We start from the raw sequence: 26170 nt of genomic DNA, 5'->3' as shown, positions 1-26170 counted from the left end.
CACTTCACAATCACTTCATCAAAAGTCGACTTGGAGAGCCTTAGCTGGGCTGAAATGTCCCTGATGGATTGGTTACTCGGTTGAGATCCAATGACTAGTCCACGTTCGAAGTCACTGATTGCTCCTGAGTGGCACATGCTGCTATTACTGCTTCTCTACTGACAATACAATACTCCCCGTCTCCTTTTATGCTCTTGTAACACCCAGTGGTCAATTCCGCATTACATAAATATGTCCAGATACTAATGATTAGAAAGCTTAGCTTAGTAACTCATGGACTTGCTCGCACCACCTTCGATCGAGTGAGGAGGCATAATGATAAGACCTAGACTTACACTATGTGATCAGAAGTATCCGTACACATGGCTGAAAATGACTTACAAGTTTATGGCGCCCTCCATCAGTAATGCTGGAATTCAATATTGTGTTGGCACACTTCACTTCCTTGATGACAGCAGAAAGTCGGTGTTCCAAAACAACCAGTCTATTACAGGGATGTTATTGTCGTGTAATCAATCCGCTACAGGCCGTGCATTATGAACATGTACTCGATCGTGTTGAAAGATGCAATCAGCATGCGCGAATTGCTCTTCAACAGTGGGAAGCAAGAAGGTGCTTAAAACATGTGTAGGCCTGTGCTGTGGCAGTGCCACTGAAAACAACAAGGGATGCAAGCCCCCCTCCATGAAAAACACGACCACACCACAACACCACCGCCTCCGAATTTTACTGTTGGCACTACACACGCTGGCAGATGACGTACACCTGGCAACCACACCCTGCCGTGATTAGTCACTCCACACAACGTTTTTTCACTGTTCAATGGTCCAATGCTTACGCTCCTTACACCAAGCGAGGCGTCGTTTGGCATTTACTGGCGTGATGTGTGGCTATGAGCAGCCGCTCGACCATGAAATCCAAGTTTTCTCACCTCCCGCATAATTGTCGTAGTACTTGCAGTGGATCCTGATGCAGTTTGGAATTCCTGTGTGATGGTCTGGATGGATGTCTGTCTATTGCACATTACGACCCTCTTCAACTGTCGGCGGTCTCTGTCAGTCAACAGACGAGGTCGGCCTGTACGCTTTTGTGCTTTACGTGTCCCTTCACGTTTCCACTTCACTTTCACATCGGAAACAGTGGACCTAGGGATGTCCAGGAGTGTGGAAATCTCGCGTACAGACGTTTGACACAAGTGACACCCTATCAACTGACAACGATCAAAGTCCGTGAGTTGCGCGGAGCGCCGCATTCTTCTCTCTCACGATGTCTAATGACTACTGAGGTCGCTGATATGGAGTACCTTGCAATAGGTGGCAGCACAATGCACCTAATATGAAAAACGTTTGTTTGTGGGTGCCCAGATACTTTTGATTACGTAGTGTATTTAAAATGCAATATAAAGTCGTGCAGGAGGTCTGCGACCTAATATTTGACTACTGGGCACGTCTTTCTCACCGCTTTTTTGTCGCTAATAACAACAGTTCACTTGTTAAAACTTTTTTTTTTTTTTTTACGCGTTTCGGATATAGCGCATGATCAAAACATCAGATAGAAGAACTTAATACAGAGTGACGTGTCACTTGATTCAGTCTCAACTGCTGAGCCCTATTGGGATCATCTAACACGATACTTCATATTAGGTTCCTTTATCTCGTATTCTGATAATGCACTATACCCGAAATATGCAAACAAATAAAATTTTAACAAGTAGACTTGTTATTAACGGTCAGAAAGTGGTGAAATAGCGTCACTGTACACTCTTCACGTATTCAGAGTAATGACGATTCGAAACAATGACATCCAGATTTACGTTCTCCGTGATTTCCTAAAATCGCTTAACGCAAGTGACGAGATAGTTCCTTTCAAGAGGACAGGATTATTTCTTCCCCAGTTCGAGCTTGTGCTCCGTCTCTAATGACTTCGCTGATTTTGTAACGTTAAATCCTTCTTTTGTTTTTTTCTGCAACGAATATGGTATCATAGTCACTGTTGTTGTTTAACATATGTTGCGTATTAGACAAATTAGCTACACTTTGAACGCCTTTTATTTATTTTAAGATACATCTCATGATGCTCAGTACTTGAACGCTAAAAACGTGCAAACAAGGACGGCATTAGACTGTAATAAAAGACATTAGGTGAAAACAGTGTATAGGTGCATATTTTCTCTACGCTCAAAAAATATAATTTGAGTAGTTATTCAACAAATTATGATAGATAGCTGTTATTAAAAAGTATTAGAATGTTTACAAACAGTTAACTTTGAAAAACAGACAATATAGCTGTAGATTAAAAGTACACGATGGAAACATCTAGGTTGGCTAAGAGTTCTCGTTGGGTTAGAATATTATTAACTCAGAAATGAGTGAATATGAACAAATGTTGAATTTTGTTTCGTTTACTGTCGCAAATCCTGTACACATGCATAGTCTTGTGTGATCTGTCATTCCAAAAGAACCGTTTCTGTTAGGTTACAGTGAGCAGCAGAAAGCAACTCTCATTGTTTGGCTCTTGACTGCTGACTACCAGGAAAGCTTTGCCAAGCAGATATCTGCCTTAATGTGCAAGTCATAACAGGTTGAAAGCTGAGCGGTACTCGAGGGTTCCGCAAGATCATGCTGTACACATCTGGCTCATCGGAAGCATGAGGTGGCCATTATTGTAAACTCTCCTAATTCTCTGTTTCCAATTGAAATGTAAAGGAAGAACTGATATGTCCACGGTACTATTTCTTTCACTCTGCAACCACGCGTCAGAACCAGTTGCTAGACTGTAACACTAACAAATACGTGATCATTGTATGGGATGATGCTAATAGGGTGACTTTTGAGATGCTCCGTGAAAGTCATTTGCAGCTGGTAAGGTTATAGAACACAAAACATTAGCAAAACGCTGTCGGTATGGAACACTAGAGTAGTGTTTTACAAAATATAAATGTTTTACAAAAACAAAGATAGTTTGGTCAAATGCTTTCAAATTGTAGGAAAGAGTAAAAAATATCCGATTACGAATTTCAAAGAGTTTGGAAAGGATTTAAGAAAGAACTTCATCCCATCTAACTTTTCCCATTCGCTTACTATCCTCTATGTATAACTATTCGCCAGTCCATCAAATTCCTATCCTTTCTGGCCCACAATGAACATTTCTATACATCTTATAGACTACCTACATCGCTCAAATTCGGTTCCAACAACCCTATCGATTCTCCACAAATTCCCCACACATCCAACATACCTACTCATTAACTCCATGACCACTCCACGCCATACAGCGCTATAGAACCAACTCGACTTTCCTATCAAATTTGCCTGTCCAGGTGTGGATCAGTAGTTTATTATGTGTATCAAAAAATTGTTCAAATATCTCTAAGCACTATGAGACTTAACATCTGAGGTCATCAGTCCCCTAGACCTAGAACTACTTAAACCTAACTAACCTAAGGACATCACACACATCCATGCCCGAGGCAGGATTCGAACCTGCGACCGTAGCAGTAGCACGGTTCCGGATTGAAGCGTCTAGAACCGCTAATTTTTAGCGTCAAGAAATGAAAACATACATACCGGTAAGCGAGAACAATTAATGAAGTGTTTCCGCGTGTTCAGCTGAGTTGTTTCCATTTTATAGATAAAAAGCCTAGAAAACAAAAGAGATTACATAAGCGAGGACAGCGTTTTACTGGACAAGCTGTGGATGTTACATGAAAACCATTTTCACCTAACACGTTACGTCAACTAACATGACCGTCGTTAGCGCGCAGACATCAACTCTCGTGTAACTCACCTATGGTCCTTACATAGCTGCGTGGTTACGGTATGCAATGCAGTTTCGTCGGGCGGGATCATCGGACACTACCTTTTCAAAAATCGCAACCGGTGTCACTATGGACTACCTTAACAGTCGATCAACGCTTTAACCTCTCGTGTTTTATTCATTTGGCCCGAACGCGAGGTATGTGATGTACTCAGCAGAACCGTTGCAGTCTTTCGTCTAATACTCACATTATAAACGAAATTTCTCGTTGGATTTCTCTAGAGATTCCGATTTACTTTTCATCAACATTTCTGTTCTGATGGTCTGTAATGACCCTAGCAACGCGTCTCTGAAACCATTCCATGCCGGTTTACGCCTACTTATCGGCGCTCCAAAGGCTGGAACAGAATTCAAGAACTGGTCACACAAAATGTTACATCATTTCCTTCACTACGTACTTTCAAAGAACCCTGAATCTAAAGGCTCGGGTCCTGCATTCGCCTTCTTTCACGTATTATTCCAGTTAGTATTTTACACCTTGACATTAAGCGATGTGACAGGCTTCAGAAGTTTGCCACTGATCTTGTAATCGAATCTTATCGGAATCTTTCTCGTTGTTATGGCCATTACCTTACTGTTTATGAAATGACAGCGGAATGAAAAAGCGAAAGTAGAATCCGTAAAAGTAACTTATTAGCCTTCGTGAATGTGAATGTTTTCCATTTTTTGGTGTACGGTATTTTAAAAGACTCACACAAACTCAGTGATTCTCTTTCCGACTCATTTGCTGTCTAGCGTATACACGTGTCTTGTAACAATAATGGATCATACGTGAAGCGTGTGACTCATAGTATCTCGTTTCACCTCTATGCAGATTTATAAAAGATGCCCATAGTTCGACATTATGAAGGTTTTTTTCTGAAAATTTGTACAACTTTGTGGTACATTGGGTACACCGCGCAATCAGGCTGTGACACAGCAGATTCTGCCAAGCTTAATAAGATGTTGACACTCGAGCTGTCTATAAGCATCACAATTTTATTGTAAAATTGTTGTCCATCACAAATACATCGTCTAATGAAAAATGCGGATTTTATTTAAGGTAATTCTTGGTCACTGCTCAAATCACGTGAATCTCTACAGTGTAACCATGACTTGCATATTCTAGTTTACAATATGATTCACGGCAACCTTGACTGCAATGTTTGGCCGGCAGTGGAGAGGATAAAAAGCAGTGACGCCGTAAAACGACAGTACACACGCTCCGGCTCTGCACTGCGTTTGTAGTCGGTTGCTGTGCGCAGTTCGATAGTCATTTGTATTCCATTTCGTGTTGTGAATGGAAGGACGCAGTGTTTGGGCATAATTGTATTCTTGCCAAATCGCCGCCTTACGCCATTAATTGCGTCATAGTGATTTGCGTGTGGTTTGATACTACGGCGTGAGCTACGACATTAGGTCACATTTTATTTATTTGTGAAGTTTTTGGTGCATTGTGTCAAAAATTATTCGTCAAACCTACTTTAGAAGTGCGGAGATTCAGCTGATAATGGGCTTACTGACAGAAGGCAGTCCATTGACTTGGGAAGAAACGAAAGCGTTGGCCGGACATGTGAGAAAACATGGTGTTACGCAGTTTATAAATTTATTTCACCGCCTAAAAGATCGTCAGGGCGACATACTGAAATGGGGAGATGAGGTAAATATTGAACTATACGTAATAATTATTTTGTTTGAATGTGACGTACAATATTAACAATAATTGGGGTTGACGAATAATCTGATACATCTCATATAATACTTGTCAAAAATCCGCAGGTAGAATACATGATAGTAAAGTTCGATGACGTAAAGAGGGAGGCGAAATTGTCACTTCGTGCTGACGATGTTTTACCGAAATTACAAGAGAAAGAGCATCGTGATCCAACGTAAGCAAATCTTAACTTGGCCAATTCTCCTTCCTACTTTGTAAGACAACTATCACTGAATTTTGTATCTTAAATTTCAGAGGAGTGAAATCGCTATGGAGGCCAGAATATGCGGCGTATATGATCGAAGGCACTCCAGGGAAGCCTTACGGTGGTCTTTTAGCTCATTTCAATATTGTTGAAGCCAATATGAGACGTAGACGTGAAGAAGCAGAACAGTATTTGAAAGAAGGGGAAGTCGTAATGTCACTCACAAGTTTTCCAAGGTATTATTTACTCTGTCCATATGTTTGTTTATAGTTACAGTCAAAACGAATTAGCCTTCAAAAAATATCCTCCATTAGTGATGATAGGAATCATGAGTATTTTAAGATATTTCCAGTCAAACAGATTATGTGACACTGAAGTATCTATGCTGAAAATAAGTGTTCAAAACTTTGTTTGGCGAAGACACACCTACATAAGTCATGAGGAAAGCCCCTATTAGGAGAAAGCAAAACATGCATGTGGAACGATGTTCTAGTTTTAAATATGTTGTTAATATAATTTGAAACATATCATGCTACATTATGAGTCTTTGTAATAAGAACACATTAAGGTTCTGTTGGTGGTTGTTAAATATGCTGCTCATTCACTGAAATGTGTGTACACAGTGCTCTGAATTATCATCTTGATGCTGAAGGATCAGTAATTGCTATCCCTTCCCCATAAGTGACCCTAAATAACTTTCTTTTAATTGCAAATGAAGGAAGAGCCATTAGCATTAGCTGTTACTTTCCTCACTTTGTAATGTGGTGAAAGAACTCGTGTTTCTTTGCTGTTAACAGCATAGTGAATTGAGAAACCATCAAGGTTGTAAAATACACAAAGCTCAAACAGCATATTTGTTGTGGACTGTCCAGAGTATTTTATATCTTGATTCTTAAATATTTAATAATCATTGAATTTAATATGGACAGTTTTGTTTATTTGTGCAAGGGAAAGTTGATCAAAAACAAATAGTTGTCAAAAGACAGAAATTAAATATAAAGGCCGGAGCTTTCTAAAAGCTGCACTACCTATGTAGCTTATGCAGATTGTTGGAAACATTTATCCCCTACATTTTTTTCTGTGTTATTTGACATGCTTCACAGTGTCATACTAAATTAGGTCAAATAACATGTAATGCTAGAAATGCAAATATCTTTCTTTTATTTTTCATAATGTAGCTCCTATGAAATAGTCGGTAGTAAATGTCTATCTGTTAGTTTTTTAACCAAAGACAAAAGAATTTAGTCAGTCTAGTCCTTTACTTTGGCCTCTTAATGAGTTTTCCATGTCTCCAGTTGCAGCTCTGTGCTTAATTTAAACTGTGGTGTGGCATGGGCTTGATTGAGTTTTGTTTGCCGAAAGCAATCTAATTTCTGCATCTGATAATATGCTGTAACATTTTTGATGACAGACCTAACAAGTCTATAAAATAGAACTGGAAATTGTTTTATCCTGATTTTGATATTAGGTCATTCCATGTCAATTAAACCAATTTGAGAAAATGTTCCAGCTGATAGTCTCAGATTTGGCTGAAATTTAGCACAACAATGCTACCAAGTGTGGAACACCCATGTACAAAATTTTAAGTTCCCGTGCCAATTAGTTCCAGAATTATGGCTTGTGAAAGAAGGTGGCGTGACCCGGAAATTGGAACCCGCATCTGGCAATCTAACTTCAGTCCCAACTTCAGGTCTTAATAACTTTGGAAGTATTCCACACAGTCCAGTGAAATTTTTACAAACCAGTAACATTCACTTAGAGAATACACTCTATGAATCAAAACACCAACAACATATTTCTGAGGGAAAATAAAAAATTCCAAAATGTGATTAAAAAATGTAATACATTAAAAGGTACATATTGTAGGTGCCTTCTATGCCAAATATAATTCACTCAAAAAGGGTATAAATTTTTTTGTGGTAGGCTTAATGTGGCCTAAACACACACAGAACTCATCATGCCCATATCAGTCACAAAACCTGAGTTACATGCACAGGAAAAAACAAAAATTTGAAAAATTACCTGAAAAACATGGATTTTCGAAGTGTGGTAGCACAAAAGGGACAAGTGGTATCCAAGCCAAATTTCAAACACTGCATAAGTAGACCATAATATAATATGTGGCAAAATTTCAACATGTTATTGCAAGGCATTTGTGTACAATAAAAGTATTTGGTTACGTTTCTTTTAACACGATTTAGCAAATAATAGTGATGATGCAGACACCTTGTTTCAGATAAAGCTGCAGCAATTGTTGGGAACCATTAGGTAACAAAGTTAAACAATGGTAGTGTTCAGGGACAGAATGAGTCATTGTTAGGCAGGAACAACAAAGGAAACAAGCAAAAATTACAGGTTACTCATGTTTTTAAGGTTCTAGTTCAGACTGGTCAGTACTGCTGTGGAAAGTCAGTATGGAGGCAGAAGAGTGTACTAGTGGTCCTTTTGTTCAAACAAGTTGCAGTATTGGAAGAGGACAAGCATCTGAATGTCATAAAACAAGATATGGATCAAAATGTGGCATTCACTTTGTAATGTATGGTCTGGATGAATCTGGCCAAGATTTGTTGCTATGGAGATCCGGAATACACCCTGTGGGAACAAGTACATTTCCAGGAAACTTTAGTGTTTCTTATCATCATGTGAAAGTGTTTCTGGATAAGTATTCTTTCCTACAAAGAAGTTGTTTTTATCCATTTCGGATTCATGAGAAGACAGTGAAGTGTAGCCTCAGAGAAATTGATATAAAATCAGTATTGAAAGTGAATCAGTGCATGGGACTTAACACGAAACCAGAACAGAAGTTATGTTCCAGGTGTGTTACACTGCTAAAAAATGAAGAATATTCTGATAATTTACATGACAGTGACGAAGAGTATCAACCACCTGCAACCACAGCGGATGAGCAGTTAAATACTTCAGTGACTGCTCTTGGTTTGTCTCCCATGAAGACACACAAATTTGGGAAAAGAGACAGGCCCAGCTATGGTAGAAGAAAATTACAAGAAGCTCAAATGGAATTAAAACACAAAATAGCTGACACACTAATGGTGGAAGAGGAGGAACTATCTGCTCCAACAGAACAGAAATCATGCCAGAAACGCTCTGATTTGGACAAAATTGTGCATGATTTGAAAGAAAAATGTGCCATATCCACACACCAGAAAAAAGTAGCTATTCTTACCCTTGCACCTTCCAGCTGGTCTATTGACTACACTGCAGAGGAATTCAATGTTTCTACATATATGGTAAAGCAAGCTAGGAAAATAAAAGCAACCCAAGGAGTGCTTACACAGCTTCAGCAGGCTCAGGGTAAGCAATTGAGTTCAGAAATAAAGGTGCTAGTGTCAGAGTTTTATGAAAATAATGACTACAGCCGAATAATGCCTGGAAAAAAAGCCTATGTAACGGTGAAAATGGAAAATGTACGTGTACAGATGCAAAAAAGACTGTTGCTATGCAACATATCAGAACTATATGTAGAATTCAAGGAAAAGTATCCCAATACCAAAGTAGGTTTATCATCTTTTTTCAATCTTCGGCCAAAATAGTTTGTGCCTGTAAGTGCAAGGGGCACACACACTGTTTGTGTATGTGAGACCCATCAAAATGCTAAGCTGATGCTTGCTGCTATAAAGGATTCTGGTCTGGATTACAAAGGTGCAATGAAGCTGCTAGTGTGTAACATCAGTTCCTACCAGTGCATGGTACACAGGTGTGAAAAGTGTCCTGGTGAGGCAAATCTTGCAGAACACATGAATAACAAACTGTATGGTGAACTCTTTATGGACGACGATGAACTTGTTTCTTATAAACAACGGACACACATGGATCACACAAGTCTTGAAACAAAGCAAAGTACAGTGGAAGATTTGTTGAAATATGTTGTCGAAAAACGGACAAACTGACCACACACAGCTTCACAGCAACAGCACAATCGGCTTATCTCCAGTTTTGTAAGGATAATTTGAAACAAGATGAAATTATAGTAATACTAGACTTTTCTGAAAATTATGCATTTATAGTTCAAGATGCCATCCGAGGATATCATTGGGACAACAGTCAAGCAACTCTCCAGCCATTTGCGATTTACTATAGAGGTGAATCAGATGATGTGTCTGTCATGAACCTGTGCGTTTTTAGTGACTGTTTAATTCATAATGCCATTGCAGTTCATGCCCACATTCGCACTGTCGTGGCATATGTGAAAAACAAGCTACCTCACATACATTTTGCGAAATACTTCAGTGATGGGGCAGCTAGTCAGTACAAAAACTGTAAAAATCTCAAAAATTTATGCTTGTGTTACCATGATTTTCAGATTCACGCAGAATTGAATTTTTTCGCAATAAGTCGGTAAAAATATATTGATGGTGTTGGTGCTACCATTAAGCGCATGCATCACCTTACAGGAGGTCACATTCTAACACCTCTTCAATTATTTACCTGGGTACAGAAAATATCTCTGGCATACAATCAGTCTATGTTTCGAAAGATGAGGTGAAATCAGTCGAAGAGTTGCTAAAAAGCAGACTAGAACACGTTAAAACTGTTGCAGTAACAAGGAGCCATCATCGCTTCTCTCCAGCGGACTCTGATAATGTGCAGATGAGCATACTGTCCCGTTATAACTATAGGTTCATGCACAATATGTGTCTTCACAGTGTGTCTGCCTCAGGATTCAGAAGCAAAAGCAGCAACATACAACCAGTTTGCTATGTTATTGCTGTTTATGATGACAAATGGTACTTAGGATGGGTTACAGAGTGCTGTGAAGCAAAAGGTGATATACTTGTGAACTTCATGGCACCAGCAGGACCAGCAAGATCATTTCATTGCCCACGTTTGGCAGACAGGTTTTGGATTCCTTTTGAACATATTCTTATGACAGTTCCAGTTCCTACCACAGTGTCAGGAAGACAGTACAATTTGCTACTCAATGTACAGAGTACAGTAGCTAAATTGTGGGAGAACTTCTGTTTGAAGCACAGTGAACTGGTTTTTAGCAGTTAAGGTGCAGTAAACATTAATGATAGGTTCTGTTAATCTGTCTATATGTTGTTGCTTAGTGATTAAACAGTTGTGGGAAAGGATAAGAAGAGGCAGAACAGTTTACGATATGTTTTTAGAAAATTGTGTTGTGGAACAATGGCCACATCACCAAATACATCTGTCAACTTCCATTGTGTGCAAATGTGTTGCAATAACATGCTGAAATTTTGAGGTAGGCGTATATATTATTATGGTCTACTTATGCAGTGTGTGAAATTTGGCGTGGATACCACTTGCCCCTTTTTTGCTACCACACTTCAAAAATCCATGTTTTTCAGGTAATTTTTCAAATTTTTGTTTTTTCCTGTGCATGTAACTCAGGTTTTGTGACTGATATGGGCATGATGAGTTCTGTGTGTGTTTAGGCCACATTAAGATTACCACAAAAAATGTGTACCCTTTTTGAGTGAATTATATTTGGCGTTGAGGGCACCTACAATATGTACCTTTTAATGTATTACATTTTTTTAATCACATTTTGGAATTTTTTATTTTCCCCCAGAAATATGTTGTTGGTGTTTAAATGGATGTTACTGGTTTGTAAAAATTTCACTGGACTGTGTGGAATAGTTCCAAAGTTATTAAGACCTGAAGTCGGGTCTGAAGTTAGATCGCCAGATGCGGGTTGCAATTTCCGGGTCATGCCACCGTCTTTCACAAGTCATAATTCTTGAACTAATTGGCTAGGGAAATGAATACTTTATACACGAGTGTTCCACACATGGTAGAATTAGTGTACTGAATTTCAGTCAAATCTGAGACTAAGAGCTGGAACCCCTGGTTGAACTGACATGGAATGATCCTATTTTGTGTCAAACTAGGGATGTGGAGGCATTGAATCTGACTAAAGGTTGATCTTGTGGGCTTTCTTTTATGTCTTAAACTCTCCAGCCTTAAAGAGCCTCAGATATCATTCGTGTGGTATGAAACGTGCAAAATAATACTATGAGTTGTTGTTGATTGTAGGATATTTTCATAGCCAGTGTACGTAGTACTGAATATGGTTTAAGAAGAAAAAAGCAAAGTTGCTGAAGAAGAGTGTATGTAGAAATGATGATAACAATACGTGTAACATAAGAATTGGAAATGAGCAATTGTGGAAGAACTGAAAGAATTCTCTGATCTAGGAAGCAACATTATGCAGTAAACTTAAGATCAAAATTGGAAATGAGCATTTGTGAAAGAAATTAAAGAATTGTCTCATCTTGGAAGCACCATGTGTGGCATGAGTCAAGACAAGAATGATATCTGAAGTAGTTGGCACAGACCAAGAAGACTTTCTGCAATAAGAGCTCTACTCATATCCAGTATGGAAATGAGGAAGTAGTTCATAAAAGTGTAGATCTGAAGCACAACATTGGGTAAAGAGCAAAATTTGATTCTAATGGATGGCTTTGACAAATGATGTAGGAAACGTGTGACAAGCCTTAAACAACATGGCAACTGTAACATAGTATCAGTGGTGATTTTTACAGATCAGTTTCACGCAACCAGGCGTTTTGCTTTCAAATTTGTTAGTTTTGCCAATTAACAACCAAACTGTCACCCTCCAACCTAACCTCGACATTGGACTAAGCTACAGATTGGTCTGCTCCACAACCAGGTTTTTTTGCTTTAACATCCATCAACCAAGGAATCTCCACACCAGGAGGAGATGTCACAGTAGTCAATAGCGTTACACGATAGGTGAAAGCTGACGACTAATATCAAATATTCATATTGACCCCAGCATTGTGTGGAATTGCAGTGTGAATCATCAGATGCCTGGAAAAGGAGGTAGAAGTATCTGAAATGGTGAATGTTAAAAATTAAATGAACAGGTAAAGTATGAAATGAAGTAGTACTGAAACGAATAGGTAAAGGAAAAAAAGTCTATGGGAAACCTTTACCAGAAGAAGGAATTGGTTAGTGGGGCATCTGCCAAGTCATTCAGGATTACGTAACCTGTTTCGGCTGGAAGGGGCAGTCGAGTGGGGGGGGGGGGGGGGGCATTATGAAAAACTTATTATAGAAGATATTGGATGTAGTTACATAGAAGTGGAAGGATTACTGCAAGTTTAAAAAAAAAAAAAAAGAGGGACAGAATTAACCCTGTCGAGGACTTCAGAGAGAGAGAAGTCCAGCATAAAGTATTTAAACATTTGAAAATTTGATACCTGATAACATATTTCGTAAGATATATGATGACCACGTTATAGTTGAGGCCACAGAAGAATGAACTTTGTAATATTACACTACCATTGGGTACCTTACAGCCAGAAATAAATACAACTACTGATCACGTCAACTCAATTACATTGATGCAGAGATCAGTATGATTTAATAGGATTTTGTGTGTAGCAGCTGCCATCATCCTAAAACTCTTGACTTCATTATCTTGCAAAATTTGAAGAGTAATGTGATTTTTATCATGCTTTGATTCACATGGTATGAAGTATCTCGTTAAACTCCAAAGTTGACAGTGTAAGTATTGTGACACTGTTGGAAGAATGCTCCTGTGAGACTGTTGATACAGCCTGCATAAAGAATGATGCTATCAGAAACTTCTCTTTCCGACCACAAGATGTGACACTCAGCTGAAACTTACATAGTGTTTCCTTTGATTGCAAACACTGCATATAAAATCTTTTTTAAAAAATTGGGATTTTTTTTCTATTGAATTCAGATAATAATACATGCTTTGATTAATTTATGTGGCATCAGTAAAATAGTGCACTTAATATGTAAAGCTTGAAAATTCTTTTATTGTAAGCAAATGTGCAGAAGTTTGGATTACAGGAAAGTGGTGCATCAAGATACGGACAGTTTCAAAGTCTGTCAGTGTAAAATATTTAGCTAATCTACAGTACTGTGGAAAAACAATACTTGTGGATCTTGCAGAGGAAACAAAATATTTAGGATATCCTAAAGGAACACAATCACTGGCTGTAGGAATAGATGGAATCTGCAAGTAAAAAGTTTTTAGGGCCGTACCAAGTTGTTGAGGTTGTTGTAGGTGTTCGTCTTCAATCTACATACTGCATCCATACAGTTCTCCATGCTAGTCTGTCCTGTGCGAGCCTCTTCAGCTCTGCAAAACTATTGGAACATACATGCACCTGAACCTGCTTACTGTAGTCGAGCCTATGTTTCCCTCTGCAAATAGCCACCTCCTCCTCCCCCCCTCCCCACCCCCTTCCTTCTCCCCACATTGTTCCCTCCATAAGAATATTGGCTATTCCTTGATATATCAGAATGTTTCCCATCAACTGATCCCTTTTAGTGCTGCCCAATGAAATTCAGTGCCTCTTCATTAGTTATCTCATCCACCTATGTAATCTTCAGTATTATTCTCCAGTAGAACATTTTAAAAGCTTCTATTCTCTTCTTGTCTGGTATATACTATGTTTTGATTAAATTTATATGTTCGTTCATGTGATATTGGAGTAGTCAAATACATCACAACCATCCGTAATCATTTTGATTGTAGTTCTGCTGGGTTTGAGATTTGCAAATGAATCTGAAAGTTAATGTGAATGTGACAGTACTTTGTTAAAATAGTTCACTGTATGCTATTGATTTACGAAATCACTTACACAGCTAGTTATGAGGAAGACTACAGTTTGATGTGTAATTTACTCTTAAAATTATTCCTAAAATCAGTAGTACAAGTGTGGATGGTGACAACTTGATAACTGTATTTCTGTGGTTGTGAGCAATCAGTGTGTAATTTCTTTGCCTTGGGGTATGTTGTTGGATGTGATGGTACTTCTTGCACATCAATGTTTATTTTCTAATGTGTGTCTTAATATCTTAATTAGTATTTCATAGTGTCATGTCTTTGCATGTCTCTGTGTCTTTGATATGCATGTCTATGCGGAATGTGCATTGCACAGGTTATGGGAGGCAAATTGGATATGTTTGTTCCTGTTGGGATAGGAAATAAACTTGTTGAAGAGCTTGCTTAACCAGATTTTGCACCCTGAACTAACAATGCTCATCAGCAGACACACGGCAAAAGCCTTTTGTAAGCAGTGTTAAGTGTCTCATAGCTATCTCCCCCCAGTTGATTCACTGGCATCGTAACATTGTCATTACAGAGTTAAGAGCTGCTGTTGGTAATTGCAATACACTTTGTTTTTAACAGTCAACATCACATGTATTAATGAAAAATATTGACATAATGTGAAAATCATAAGCAATTAATATAGTAATAATTACCTCTGTAAGTGTCTCAAACTTCTCCTCAAATTATTGGGGAGAAAATTTCACTATGCCCTGACCCCCCCCCCCCCCCCCCCTTGTAAAATGTCTGCTTGTGTCTGTGTATGTGCGGATGGATGTGTGTGTTTGTGCGCGAGTGTATACGTGTCCTTTTTTCCTCTAAGGTAAGTCTTTCCGCTCCTGGGATTGGAATGACTCCTTACCCTCTCCCTTAAAACCCACATCCTTTCGTCTTTCCCTCTCCTTCCCTCTTTCCTGATGAAGCAACCATTTGTTGCGAAACCTTGAATTTCGTGTGTATGTTTGTGTTTGTTTGTGTGTCTATCGACCTGCCAGCACTTTCGTTCGGTAAGTCACATCATCTTTGTTTTTATACAGGGCTATTACAAATGATTGAAGCGATTTCATAAATTCACTGTAGCTCCATTCATTGACATATGGTCACGACACACTACAGATATGTAGAAAAACTCATAAAGTTTTGTTCGGCTGAAGCCGCACTTCAGGTTTCTGCCGCCAGAGCGCTCGAGAGCGCAGTGAGACAAAATGGCGACAGGAGCCGAGAAAGAGTATGTCGTGCTTGAAATGCACTCACATCAGTCAGTCATAACAGTGCAACGACACTTCAGGACGAAGTTCAACAAAGATCCACCAACTGCTAACTCCATTCGGCGATGGTATGCGCAGTTTAAAGCTTCTGGATGCCTCTGTAAGGGGAAATCAACGGGTCGGCCTGCAGTGAGCGCCGAGTGTGGGAGGAACTTGATTATCGGCTTGATGTCTGCCGAATCACTAAAGGGGCACATATCGAACATTTGTGAATGCCTAAAAAAACTTTTTGAGTTTTTGTATGTGTGTGCAAAGCATTGTGAAAATATCTCAAATAATAAAGTTATTGTAGAGCTGTGAAATCGCTTCAGTCATTTGTAATAACCCTGTGTGTATATATATAATCTGCTTGTGTCTGTATATGTGTGGATGGATATGTGTGTGTGTGCGAGTGTATACCCGTCCTTTTTTCCCCCTAAGGTAAGTCTTTCCGCTCCCGGGATTGGAATGACTCCTTACCCTCTCCCTTAAAACCCACATCCTTTCGTCTTTCCCTCTCCTTCCCTCTTTCCTGATGAGGCAACAGTTTGTTGCGAAAGCTTGTATTTTGTGTGTTTGTTTGTGTGTCTATTGACCCGCCAGCGCTTTCGTTCAGTAAGTCACATCATCTTTGTTTTTTATATATATATATATATATACAAAGATGATGTGACTTATCGAACGAAAGCGCTGGCAGGTCAATAGACACACAAACACACACACAAAATTCAAGGTTTCGCACATCATCTTTGTTTTTAGATATATTTTTCCCACGTGGAATGTTTCCCTATATATATATATATATATATATATATATATATATATATATATATATATATATATATATCGCGAATGGACCCAGAAGGATCACGCAAAGCTTTCTGACGTCGTTTCTTCCATACTTCTTTCATTCGTTCTCCATGTTTTCTTTTTCTTTCTTCTGTCCATTTTGTTCCTGGTCTCTTTAGTGCTTCCTTCTCTGACAATACATTCCACTTTTCCACCTTATTTCTAAAAGTTTTTCTATCTTTGACATCTTTAAGTTCAATATTTGCTTTTTGTAAATCTAATTTTACTTGGCTAATCCATGGTGTTGTTGATTTGACTTTTTCTATGTAAGTGAGAATTCTGTTGGTGAGTCGTGTGGGGGGAAGTCTAGTGACATGTCCATAAAATTTTAATCTTCGCCTTCTTATGTCTGCTGCCAGGTTTGATATAGTTTCTGTGGTTCTTCTTGATTGTATCCGGTATCCTTCTTCTGTTAATTTTGGACCTAAAATCTTTCTCATAATTTTTCGTTCTTCTTTTAGTATTTTTTCTAAATCACATTTTGTGTGGAGTGTGAGCGTTTCACTAGCATATAGTGCTGCTGGCTTAATTACTGCGCAGTAGTGTCTGATTTTTGTGTTCGAGGAGATGCATTTTTTATTGTATATTTCATGTGTCATACCATATGCTCTCTTCATTTTCTGTTGTCTGATCTTCTGTGCAACTTTCTCTCCTCCGGTTGGCTCCAAAATTTCACCTAGGTATTTAAAATGTTTTACTCTATTTATTTTTCCATATTTTGTGTTCAAACTGTGTATATGGAATTTTGTACAGAAAAATTCTGTCTTTTGAAACGAAATTTGTAAACCTACTTTATCCGCGCATTCCTTAAGGATCTCTATTTGTTTGGTGGCGATTTCTTCATCATCTGCAAGTATGGCCAAGTCGACCGCGAATGCTAAACAAGATATCTCCACGTTGTCTTTGGTTCTACCAAGATGGATTGGTTTCCAGTAGGATTGATTTTTTAATTCTTTTTCCCATTCCTTAATGACTTTATCCAGGACTATATTAAACAAAAGTGGAGATAGCCCGTACTCCAGTTTTTATGAGAAAAGGTTCAGAGATTTCTCCCCTGAATTTAACTTTAGATACAGTGTGTGTCAGTGATTCTTTGATAAGCCTTAGTGTTTTGGAGTCAAGTCCAAGTTCCTCTAAAATGTTAAACAAAGATTGCCGGTCAATTGAGTCATAGGCTTTCTTAAAATCTACAAATGTACAAATTATGGGGGCATTTCTAATTGCTTTGTGTTTTAATATTGTCTTTAAATTAAATATTTGTTCTATGCATGAGCGACCGGGGCGGAAGCCTGCTTGATAATCACCAATTTGGCATTCCAGCTGCTCTTGTGTTCTTTTCAGCAGGCATGTTGAGAGAATTTTGTAGGTGACTTGTAAAAGTGATATTCCCCTGTAGTTATTGACATTTGTTCTGTCTCCTTTTTTATGTAACGGGTGAATAAGGGCACATTTCCACTCCTGTGGTAATTTTTCTGTTTCCCATATTTTTGTTATTATTTTTGTGAGCTCTTGCAACGTCTTTGGTCCTAGGTTTTTTAATAGCTCTGCAACAATGCCATCTTCGCCAGATGTTCTATTATTTTTTAAGTTTTTAATGTGACATTTGATTTCTTCCTGTGTTGGTGGTAATGAATCCGGTTGAGCGTTGGCACAGATTTCTTTGGGAAACCTTAAACTAGGTTCTGGGCAATTTAGTAGGTTAGAAAAATATTGAGCCAATACTTGACAGTTTTCCTGGTTTGTTAGGGCTAATTTACCATCTGGTTTTCTGAAACATAAATTTTGAGGGATATATCCTCGTATTTTATCTGCGAAAGTTCTGTAGAAGTCTCTTGTATTATAGTTTTGGAAATTTTCTTCTATGGCATCCAGTTGTGCCTTTGTGTACTTCCTTTTTGCTTGCCTAATAGATTTTGAAACCTGTTTTCTAACCTCGTTAAATAAATGTAGACTTTCTTGTGATTTTTTACTGTTATATTCTTGAAATGCCTTTTTTCTCCTTTCCAATGCATTTTCACAGTCCGAATCCCACCAAGGGTGTTTGAATATCTTTTTCAAGGGAATAGTTTCCTTAGCTATTCGCGTGATTTTGGAATGAAATTCTTCCCATGTGTTTGCCTTTTCCTTCGCCCATTCTTCTTTTACTTTAGATTCTTTAATCTTCTTGGTGTCATATTTCTGTTTTCTTCTGATGACTTCTTCGTGCTGTAAACTTGATTTTAATTCTAGTTAGGTAATGGTCTGAATCAATGTTTGCTCCTCTGCGTACTTGGACGTCGTAAATTTCTTTTTGTACTGGGTATGAAATCGCCACATGATCTATTTGAAACTCGCCAATTTGTTGTGTAGGAGATCTCCATGTCTTTTGTTTTCTTGGACATTTTCTTAGAGATGTTGACATTATCTTCAGGTTATTCTGCTTACATAGTTCGACGAGCCTTGTACCATTTTTATTGGTAAATTTATGTGCAGGATATTTGCCTACGGTTTTTTGGTGGATTTTCTCTCTACCCATTTGGGCTTTAAAATCGCTGAGTAGAACTTTTGTATCATCTTTTGGAATCCTGGCCATTATATTCTCCAAATTTTCCCAGAACTTTTCTGTTTCTATGGGGTTTTTCTTGTTGTCTCCGTTTGTGGGAGCATGAACATTAACCATTGTGTATGTTTTGTTGGCACATTGCAAGCGCATCGTCATTATCCTATTATTTACGGGAGTAACTTCCTTGATGGAGCTGAGCACGCACTTGTGTATGATAAACGCCATCCCGAGATGGGGGGCTCCTCTTCCGATTCGTTTATCCGTCTTGCTCTTAAAGATGCGATAGTTGCCATAATCTGATGTTTCTTCATCTGTAAAACGTGTCTCCTGTAAAGCTAGTATTAGTATCTTTTTCTTTTCAAGTTCTGTTGTAAGGTTTAGAAGTTTTCCTGGTTGGATTAATGTATTTATGTTAAAGGTTCCAGTGTATGTAGGTGTTTTAAGTGGAAGTTTGCCAGAGAGCTCCGACTTTCTCTGATGTAATCGTGTAAGTCCAGGTTCCCCAGAATCCGAATTCCTGGTTGCCATCTGTTGATGGGTGGATTGGTTACCACCTGGGGTAATGTTGTTATTACTTGCACGAGTCATACTTGCTTGTAATCAAGTTGGTCCAGTGTTTCCACTGGGTGTTTAGAACCAGGGATTGTTAGTTCCTGGAGCATTATGACCAGCCGCACATTGTGTGAACAGACGCTGACCAGGATGCCGATGGTTCCCACTTCAGACGCGTCCTGGATTTGGGTGTTGACGGTGCTTATTGTAATGGCGGCACTTACTCGCCATGACACAGCAACGTCTTCGGGTTCTGTGGTTTTTGAATGAGTGTGACCCTTGCCAAAAGTCACACTCCCACACCCTCGTGATGCTGCCGCCTCGGTCCGGGACTGCTTATTTGGGTTTCCCCTTATTCGCAATGAAAGTGCTGGCAGGTCGACAGACACACAAACGAACACAAACATACACTGTGTTCGTTTGTGTGTCTGTCGACCTGCCAGCACTTTCATTTGGTAAGTCACATCATCTTTGTTTTTAGATATATTTTTCCTACGTGGAATGTTTCCCTCTATTATATATATATATAAAGTGAGGTAAATCATTTAATACTAATTCAGTATCTGGAAATAACTTGGCCCACTGTGTAGAACTGAGCATATTTCCCCACTTGTTCCTTTAACTGCTAATATAAGATTGTTGTATGTGCTGAATGACTGTTCAATAATTCCCTACGCCGTCATATTGTTTAACTTGTGTGCATACAGCATTTCTTACACTGAGGTATGTGGTAAGGATGTTCAAATGAGATTTGACTTTGTTTGCATATAAATTATTCAATGATAAGATACTTCTCCAGGTTCTGTTAATAATTTTTTGAATTGCTTCTTTTCACCTTCATCTAAGACAATAATTTATTACATTTTCTTACCTCTTTTTGTTGGTAAATTCTATTGTCTGACATATTAATTACCACACCATTTTCTGCTATCCAATCTGCACCTAACAATACCTTCACATTCATACTTGTAACTACTAATGTAACACTTTTGATATTTGTGTCCATTAATTTCAAAACTAATTGAAATTATTTATTTCCCAAAATTTCTTTGAAATAGTGTCCAGTGTTGAGTAAAAAATCTATAGGCTCTCCCAATATTGATTCTCTCAATATTGATATTGATATTGAAATTTTTGTTTTGGTTTTTTAACGTTCTTTCAATAATTCGGCCCTTAAGAAGTTCTTGTCTTGGTATCTCGGAAAGGCAGTATAGTTATAGTTATAATGACGTTGAAGGGGCTGATGGTTTAGTCATTATAGCTGATAGTTGCACAAACTGGCTTTTTACTTTGGTTTTTGATAAAAATTTCATATCTGTAAATTTTAGGCTGCCATAGAGGTTAACACGTACAGAAGTTGAAGAAAAACACTATACTTACAGTATTTACAACATACAACTTGCGGAGCAGGACTAAAGAGGAATTTTTCTTATGTTTATGCAGTACACACAGCAATAAAATGTCAACAAAACATAATAACCTTAAATACGTGAAGAAAGAAGTAACAACAATGCAAATAGTCCTGTAATGTCGAACGCTTTCTTGGATAATGAATTAGATAAAATGTTGAGCATGTTTAAAACTTACTGTAAGTGCTGTATAGTATAATGGTTGCGAAAGACACAACTTTGTTCCAGTTACTGTACTGCAAAAAGTAACCAGGAGTAGCAAAATGAAAAGACAGTATTCTGTTCACAAATTACATGAAGGGCTACACTTTCTCTTATGTTTCTCTTTAAAATGTTGTAAAAAAACTTGACATAACTGCACCTAACACATGGAAAATACCTAACACACACATCCACAGAAGATCAGTAATGAATACACTATTATTCCTCTTCTGAATGTTGAGAAAACAACACGTATTGGAATTTAATTTTTTACAGTCGCATCAAAGACAGTGGTGTAGTTTTTTAACCAGTTGCTTTAACTTTAAAACACATGCTACAGTATACTGCCCTGCTTAAGGTAATAATCAGTTATCTTTGTTTGCTTTTTACATTTCCGATGTGCAAACATATTTTCCATTTCTAATGCCACATTTGAAACCAAAAATCTGCAGAAAACAAAATAGGTGTACATTCTTGTTAGTAATTCACAAATACTTTTCAAACAAAACTGAATGTTGGATGTCATAACTGATATATTTGTCCTAAAAAGTGATAAAAAATGTTATTTTATACAATAAGTCACAATAAGTGAAGTCATATGAAGTGATTTTTTAAATATAGCGTTTGCGTAGGATTTAGTTGGGACCGTTATATTTCACTGTTATAGCCAAAACATCTTTAAAAGCAATGTTGCTATCAACAGTATCGACTTAGTTGTTTCAGTTATGTGGAGGGATGGTCCTATAATTGAACTGTTACTTCTCTCCTGTGTTTCTTCTCTATTATTACTCTTATTATTCCTAGGTATGAAGCATGAAATTTCTTTGTCTTTCACTGCCTCCTCTGTATCAGTTGCCCTGATAACCACACAGGTTTCCCTTCTGTTGCTTATTTCGAAAATAATGGTTTTGATTTCTACGTGTATTGTTGTTGGGTTGTTGTTGTTGTTGTTGTTGTTGTTTCACCTTTCATCTATTTATCACATATGATTAGTGTCTGTCTTCACTTTGGTTTGATCTGTTTGATGTAAATAATTGACCTGGACCAGCAACTCCAGTAATGGTTACAGTTTCTACTATTGCATGCTGACTAACAAGCTATCTGTCACTCAACCAGGCAGATGTCTAATTAGTTTCTCAATACGATGCACCTCAGTTATCATTTCATCGAGGTACATGGCTCGATTTAAATGGCATTCTATAAAATTCCTGTAACTGCTCCACAAATGGCTAGAGAAGAAATGTAGGGATATAGAAGCATGCACTGATCAGCCAGAACATTTTGACCAACAACTTCTATTGATATAAACCCATACAGCTGATAGCAGCCTCACCTAGCAAGGAATGACTGCTAGTGGGACACACACGCACACACACACACACACACACACACACACACACACACACACACACATTGTGTGTAGTATTGGCGAGCATGCTGTCTTGTGTGTAGAATGGGGAAGGCACACAATCTATCTGAGCCTGACTGAGGGCAGATTGTGATGGCTCAGAGGCTAGGCTTGAGCATTTCAGAAATTGCACAACATGTTGTGTGTTCGAGTAGCGCTGTGGTGAGTGTCTTCAACATGTGGCAAAACAAAGGTGAAACTACACCCAAACGTTGTGGGGTTGGGCGGCCATCACTCATGACAGATGTCGGACGTCATAGACTGGGTCGACTGGTAAAACAGGACAGGTGGCAGTCTGTGGTGCACCAACATCAGACTTAAATACTGGGCAGAATACAAGTGTGTGTGAAAACACAGTGCACCGAACACTCCTAACGATGGGCCTCCATTGCCGACTATCCATCCATGTGCCAATGTTAACACCATGACATCGGCAACTATGACTGAAATGGGTATGTGACCATCAGCATCGGACGTTGATGCAGTGGCAGTGTGTTGCATGGTCAGATGAATCTCGATACCTCCTTCATTGTGCTGACGGGAGGTGCGAATCTATCTCCCTCCCGGGCAACAGCTCTTGATACCTGTACTGTGGAATGGAGACAAGCTGGTGGCAGCTCCATTATGTTCTGTGAAACAGTCACATGGGCATTTGTGGGTCCAGTGGAGCTCATGTAAGGCACCATGATGCCCAAGGAGTGTCATACACTGGTTGCAGAAACACATATACCCCTTCATGACGGTCATGTTTCCCTACAGCAGTGGCATTTTTCAACAAGATAATGCGCCTTATCACAAGGCCAGGAGTGAGGTGGAGTGGTTCAAGGAATACAGTGGTGAGCTCCAATTGACCTGCTGGTCCTGTCAACTCACCAGATCGGAACCCGATTGAACGCATCTGGAATGTGATTGAACGGGGCATCAGAAATAATCCCCCACCCCTTTGAATTTATGGAAATTAGGTGACTCGTTTATGCAGATGTGGTGCCAACTCCCTCCAGCGACCTACCAAGGCCTCATTGCTTTCATGCCAAGATGTGTTGCCTTTGTTATCTGTGCCAAAGGTGGACATATTGGATATTAGGTAGGAGGTCATAATATTGTGGCCGGCCAGTGTATATCACTGGGAGAAAGATAGATACTGCCTGCAGTAAAATTAAAGAGGCCTTTGGAGAAAAGAGAAGTAGCTGTATCAATATCAAGCGCTCAGATTGAAAACCAAGCAAAGAAGGGAAAGCTGAAAGGTGGAAGGAGTATAGAGGGAGATGAGTGGAACACTCTCTTTGAATTTCTGAAGGTAGAAGGGTTAAAATAGAGGGAGCAAAAGGCTATTTACAACTTCTACAGAAAGTAGGTGGCAGTTACAGAAGAGTGGAGGGGCATGAAAAGGAAGTGGCGATTGAGAAGGGAGGGAGACAGGGTTGTAGCCTATCCCTGGTGTTAATCAGACTGTACATTGAGCAAGCAGTAAAGGAAACCAAAGAAAAATTTGGCGAAGGAATTAAATTTCAGGGGCAAAAAAATAAAAACTTTGAGACTTGCCAATGACACAGTTATTCTTCTGTCATATTATCTACAAACTCCACTTTGGATGTTGTATTTCTTAATGTACCCTTGATTAGATTTTCTGGTCTTGTTGTCCACCTTCATTTTGTCTGGTGGGTTAAAGAGTGTTCCTGTATCTGTGGAGCTGTAGGCCTTCTTGAAGTCAGTGAATGATTTATTATAAACCTCATACATTTTTTATCATCCCATGAGGAAGTAAGTCCACTTTGAAAAGATTTTAAAAATATCACTGAGTGACATTTCGCTTTTGGCTTACATTTAAGAAAATTGGCAGCCGCACTTCTTTTCAAATCATTTGCTGGACTTTTTACCCGTCAGTATTCTTACTAATATGACTTTTTTTATAATTTTAACTGTGCACAACTCAAACCCAACAAGCCGTGAGCTTCACGATTTCAATCGGTCAGTGGTTCCTTGATATAGCAATACAGCATGACCACTGAGCTATTTGTATACATCAGGAGAACTGATTACTGGTCAGAATTTACTATATAATGACGAATAGCTCTTTATTTACTTGTCAGTGGAGATTTACTTTGCAAGTATATGTATTTTTCATGTGCTGGCAATAATCCTACTTCTGCCAGTGATAATATTTTTAAATCACTGTGTTGCTGTTACTGCAGTTTTACTCCAGCAGACCTCTTTGACTTTACATTTCTCTATGTAATAAAATTTAAATATAAAACTAAATTCACTCAGCCTGGACATTACGCATCTGACTACTATTTTTGAAAATGGATCTGCTCAGGGGCTCAGCATTCTTATGTTGCATAAGGGCTTGGTGGCCCCGGGGTTCCTGAGCTGGGGACTGGTAAGGGCCACCAGTGGCGCAGCAGTGGAATATTGTGTGTTTTGAAGAACAGGGGTCTTTGCTTCATTGCCTGGATTGTGAGGAAGGTACACACTTCTATAAAAAAAAAAAAAAACCTCAACCTCAAGGTGTGCTACGTGCTGATGAGGTGAATGGCTGTTGAGGTGAAACAGTCTCTAGCAGGCAACCTCTGGGGCACCTGCTGCCCCCCAGTTGTATAAGGCTTGTCAGGCATGCAGGGTTCTGCATGGGTCAACAGTTGTTTCCCTTTGTTTCCCTAGTGTCTAGTGGGATGCCAATGGAATGGTTTTATCAAACTACTACTCCTGACGGGACGGGTGTACTGTCAGGTAGTACCTACGCCTTGTGATCAAAGAGAGCTTGGTTGGTCAGTCATCCTGAAAAGAAGTCTCAGAATCATAGTAACAGGGCATTAGTGCGCCATAACACTTTCATTGTAATCAAGTGAAGAGGGGGAACCTTTGAGAATGTCTCCCCTTTCTGTATTCACAAGGCATTGGAAGGTATTGTTGGTTCTCTAAAAAGTGTCAAATGACTTCGTAATGGAACACTTCTAGTTGAAACTGCTAATTCAACCCAAATATGTAAGCTCCTGGGTTGTAAGGCCTTAGGTGACTACCCAGTCGAGTCTGAGTTGCATAACATCCTTAACTTTAGTAAGGGTGTGGTTACCTGCTCTGATATAATGGAGGTGGACTCTGCGGAGTTACGTGAAGAATGGAAAAATATGGGTGTCACGGAAGTGCAGAACTATATGAGGAGAGTCAATGGCAAGTTGGAAAAATCAGCAACAGTTATTTTAACATTTAATACTCTGGAATTACCTGAACATATCCTTGCAGGTTATATCCATCTTAAGATTCGCCTGTTTATTCCTCATCCAATGCGGTGTTACAGATGTCAAAGATTTGGCCATACCACTATGGGATGTAATGGGAGGGCAACGTGTTGCAATTGTGGAGGCTCAGCTCACAAATCAGGCAATTCTTGTTCACTTCCTCTGAAATGTGTAAACTGCTCCAAGGATCATTCAGTGTGGAGCAGAAAGTGAGTGGTTTACAACGAGGAAAGGAAAATTCAGGAGTTGAAAGTCAAGAGACGCATACCGTATGTTGAAGCTAAAAAAGCTTTCAAAGCTATGCAACCTCCAGTTTTTGCTACTTCTTTTGCTTCAGCCCTTAAGATGCCAATCGCCAAGTGTGATGCCTCCACACAAACTCAGACCACAGATTCAAGTACTAGCACATCGCT

The 26170-nt window shown here is 38.9% G+C and overlaps 1 protein-coding gene across 1 annotated transcript in view; it reads left to right on the top strand.

The window, feature by feature from the left end:
* Window positions 1-4967: 4967 nt before the first annotated feature.
* LOC126237140 (glutamate--cysteine ligase catalytic subunit) overlaps window positions 4968-26170 on the top strand; it is a 127972-nt gene continuing 106769 nt past the window's right edge. Inside the window, exons 1-3 of the mRNA XM_049946969.1 lie at window positions 4968-5455; window positions 5575-5684; window positions 5765-5950. Coding sequence (XP_049802926.1) covers window positions 5306-5455; window positions 5575-5684; window positions 5765-5950 — 446 coding nt within the window. The 5' untranslated portion in view covers window positions 4968-5305. The remainder of the gene's footprint in view (window positions 5456-5574; window positions 5685-5764; window positions 5951-26170) is intronic.

Source organism: Schistocerca nitens, chromosome 2 (genome assembly GCF_023898315.1).
Source record: "Schistocerca nitens isolate TAMUIC-IGC-003100 chromosome 2, iqSchNite1.1, whole genome shotgun sequence".
Classification (NCBI taxonomy): Eukaryota; Metazoa; Arthropoda; class Insecta; order Orthoptera; family Acrididae; genus Schistocerca; species Schistocerca nitens.
The sequence above is the reverse complement of the archived record's forward strand: the minus strand, read 5'-3'. Positions and strand labels throughout refer to the sequence as shown.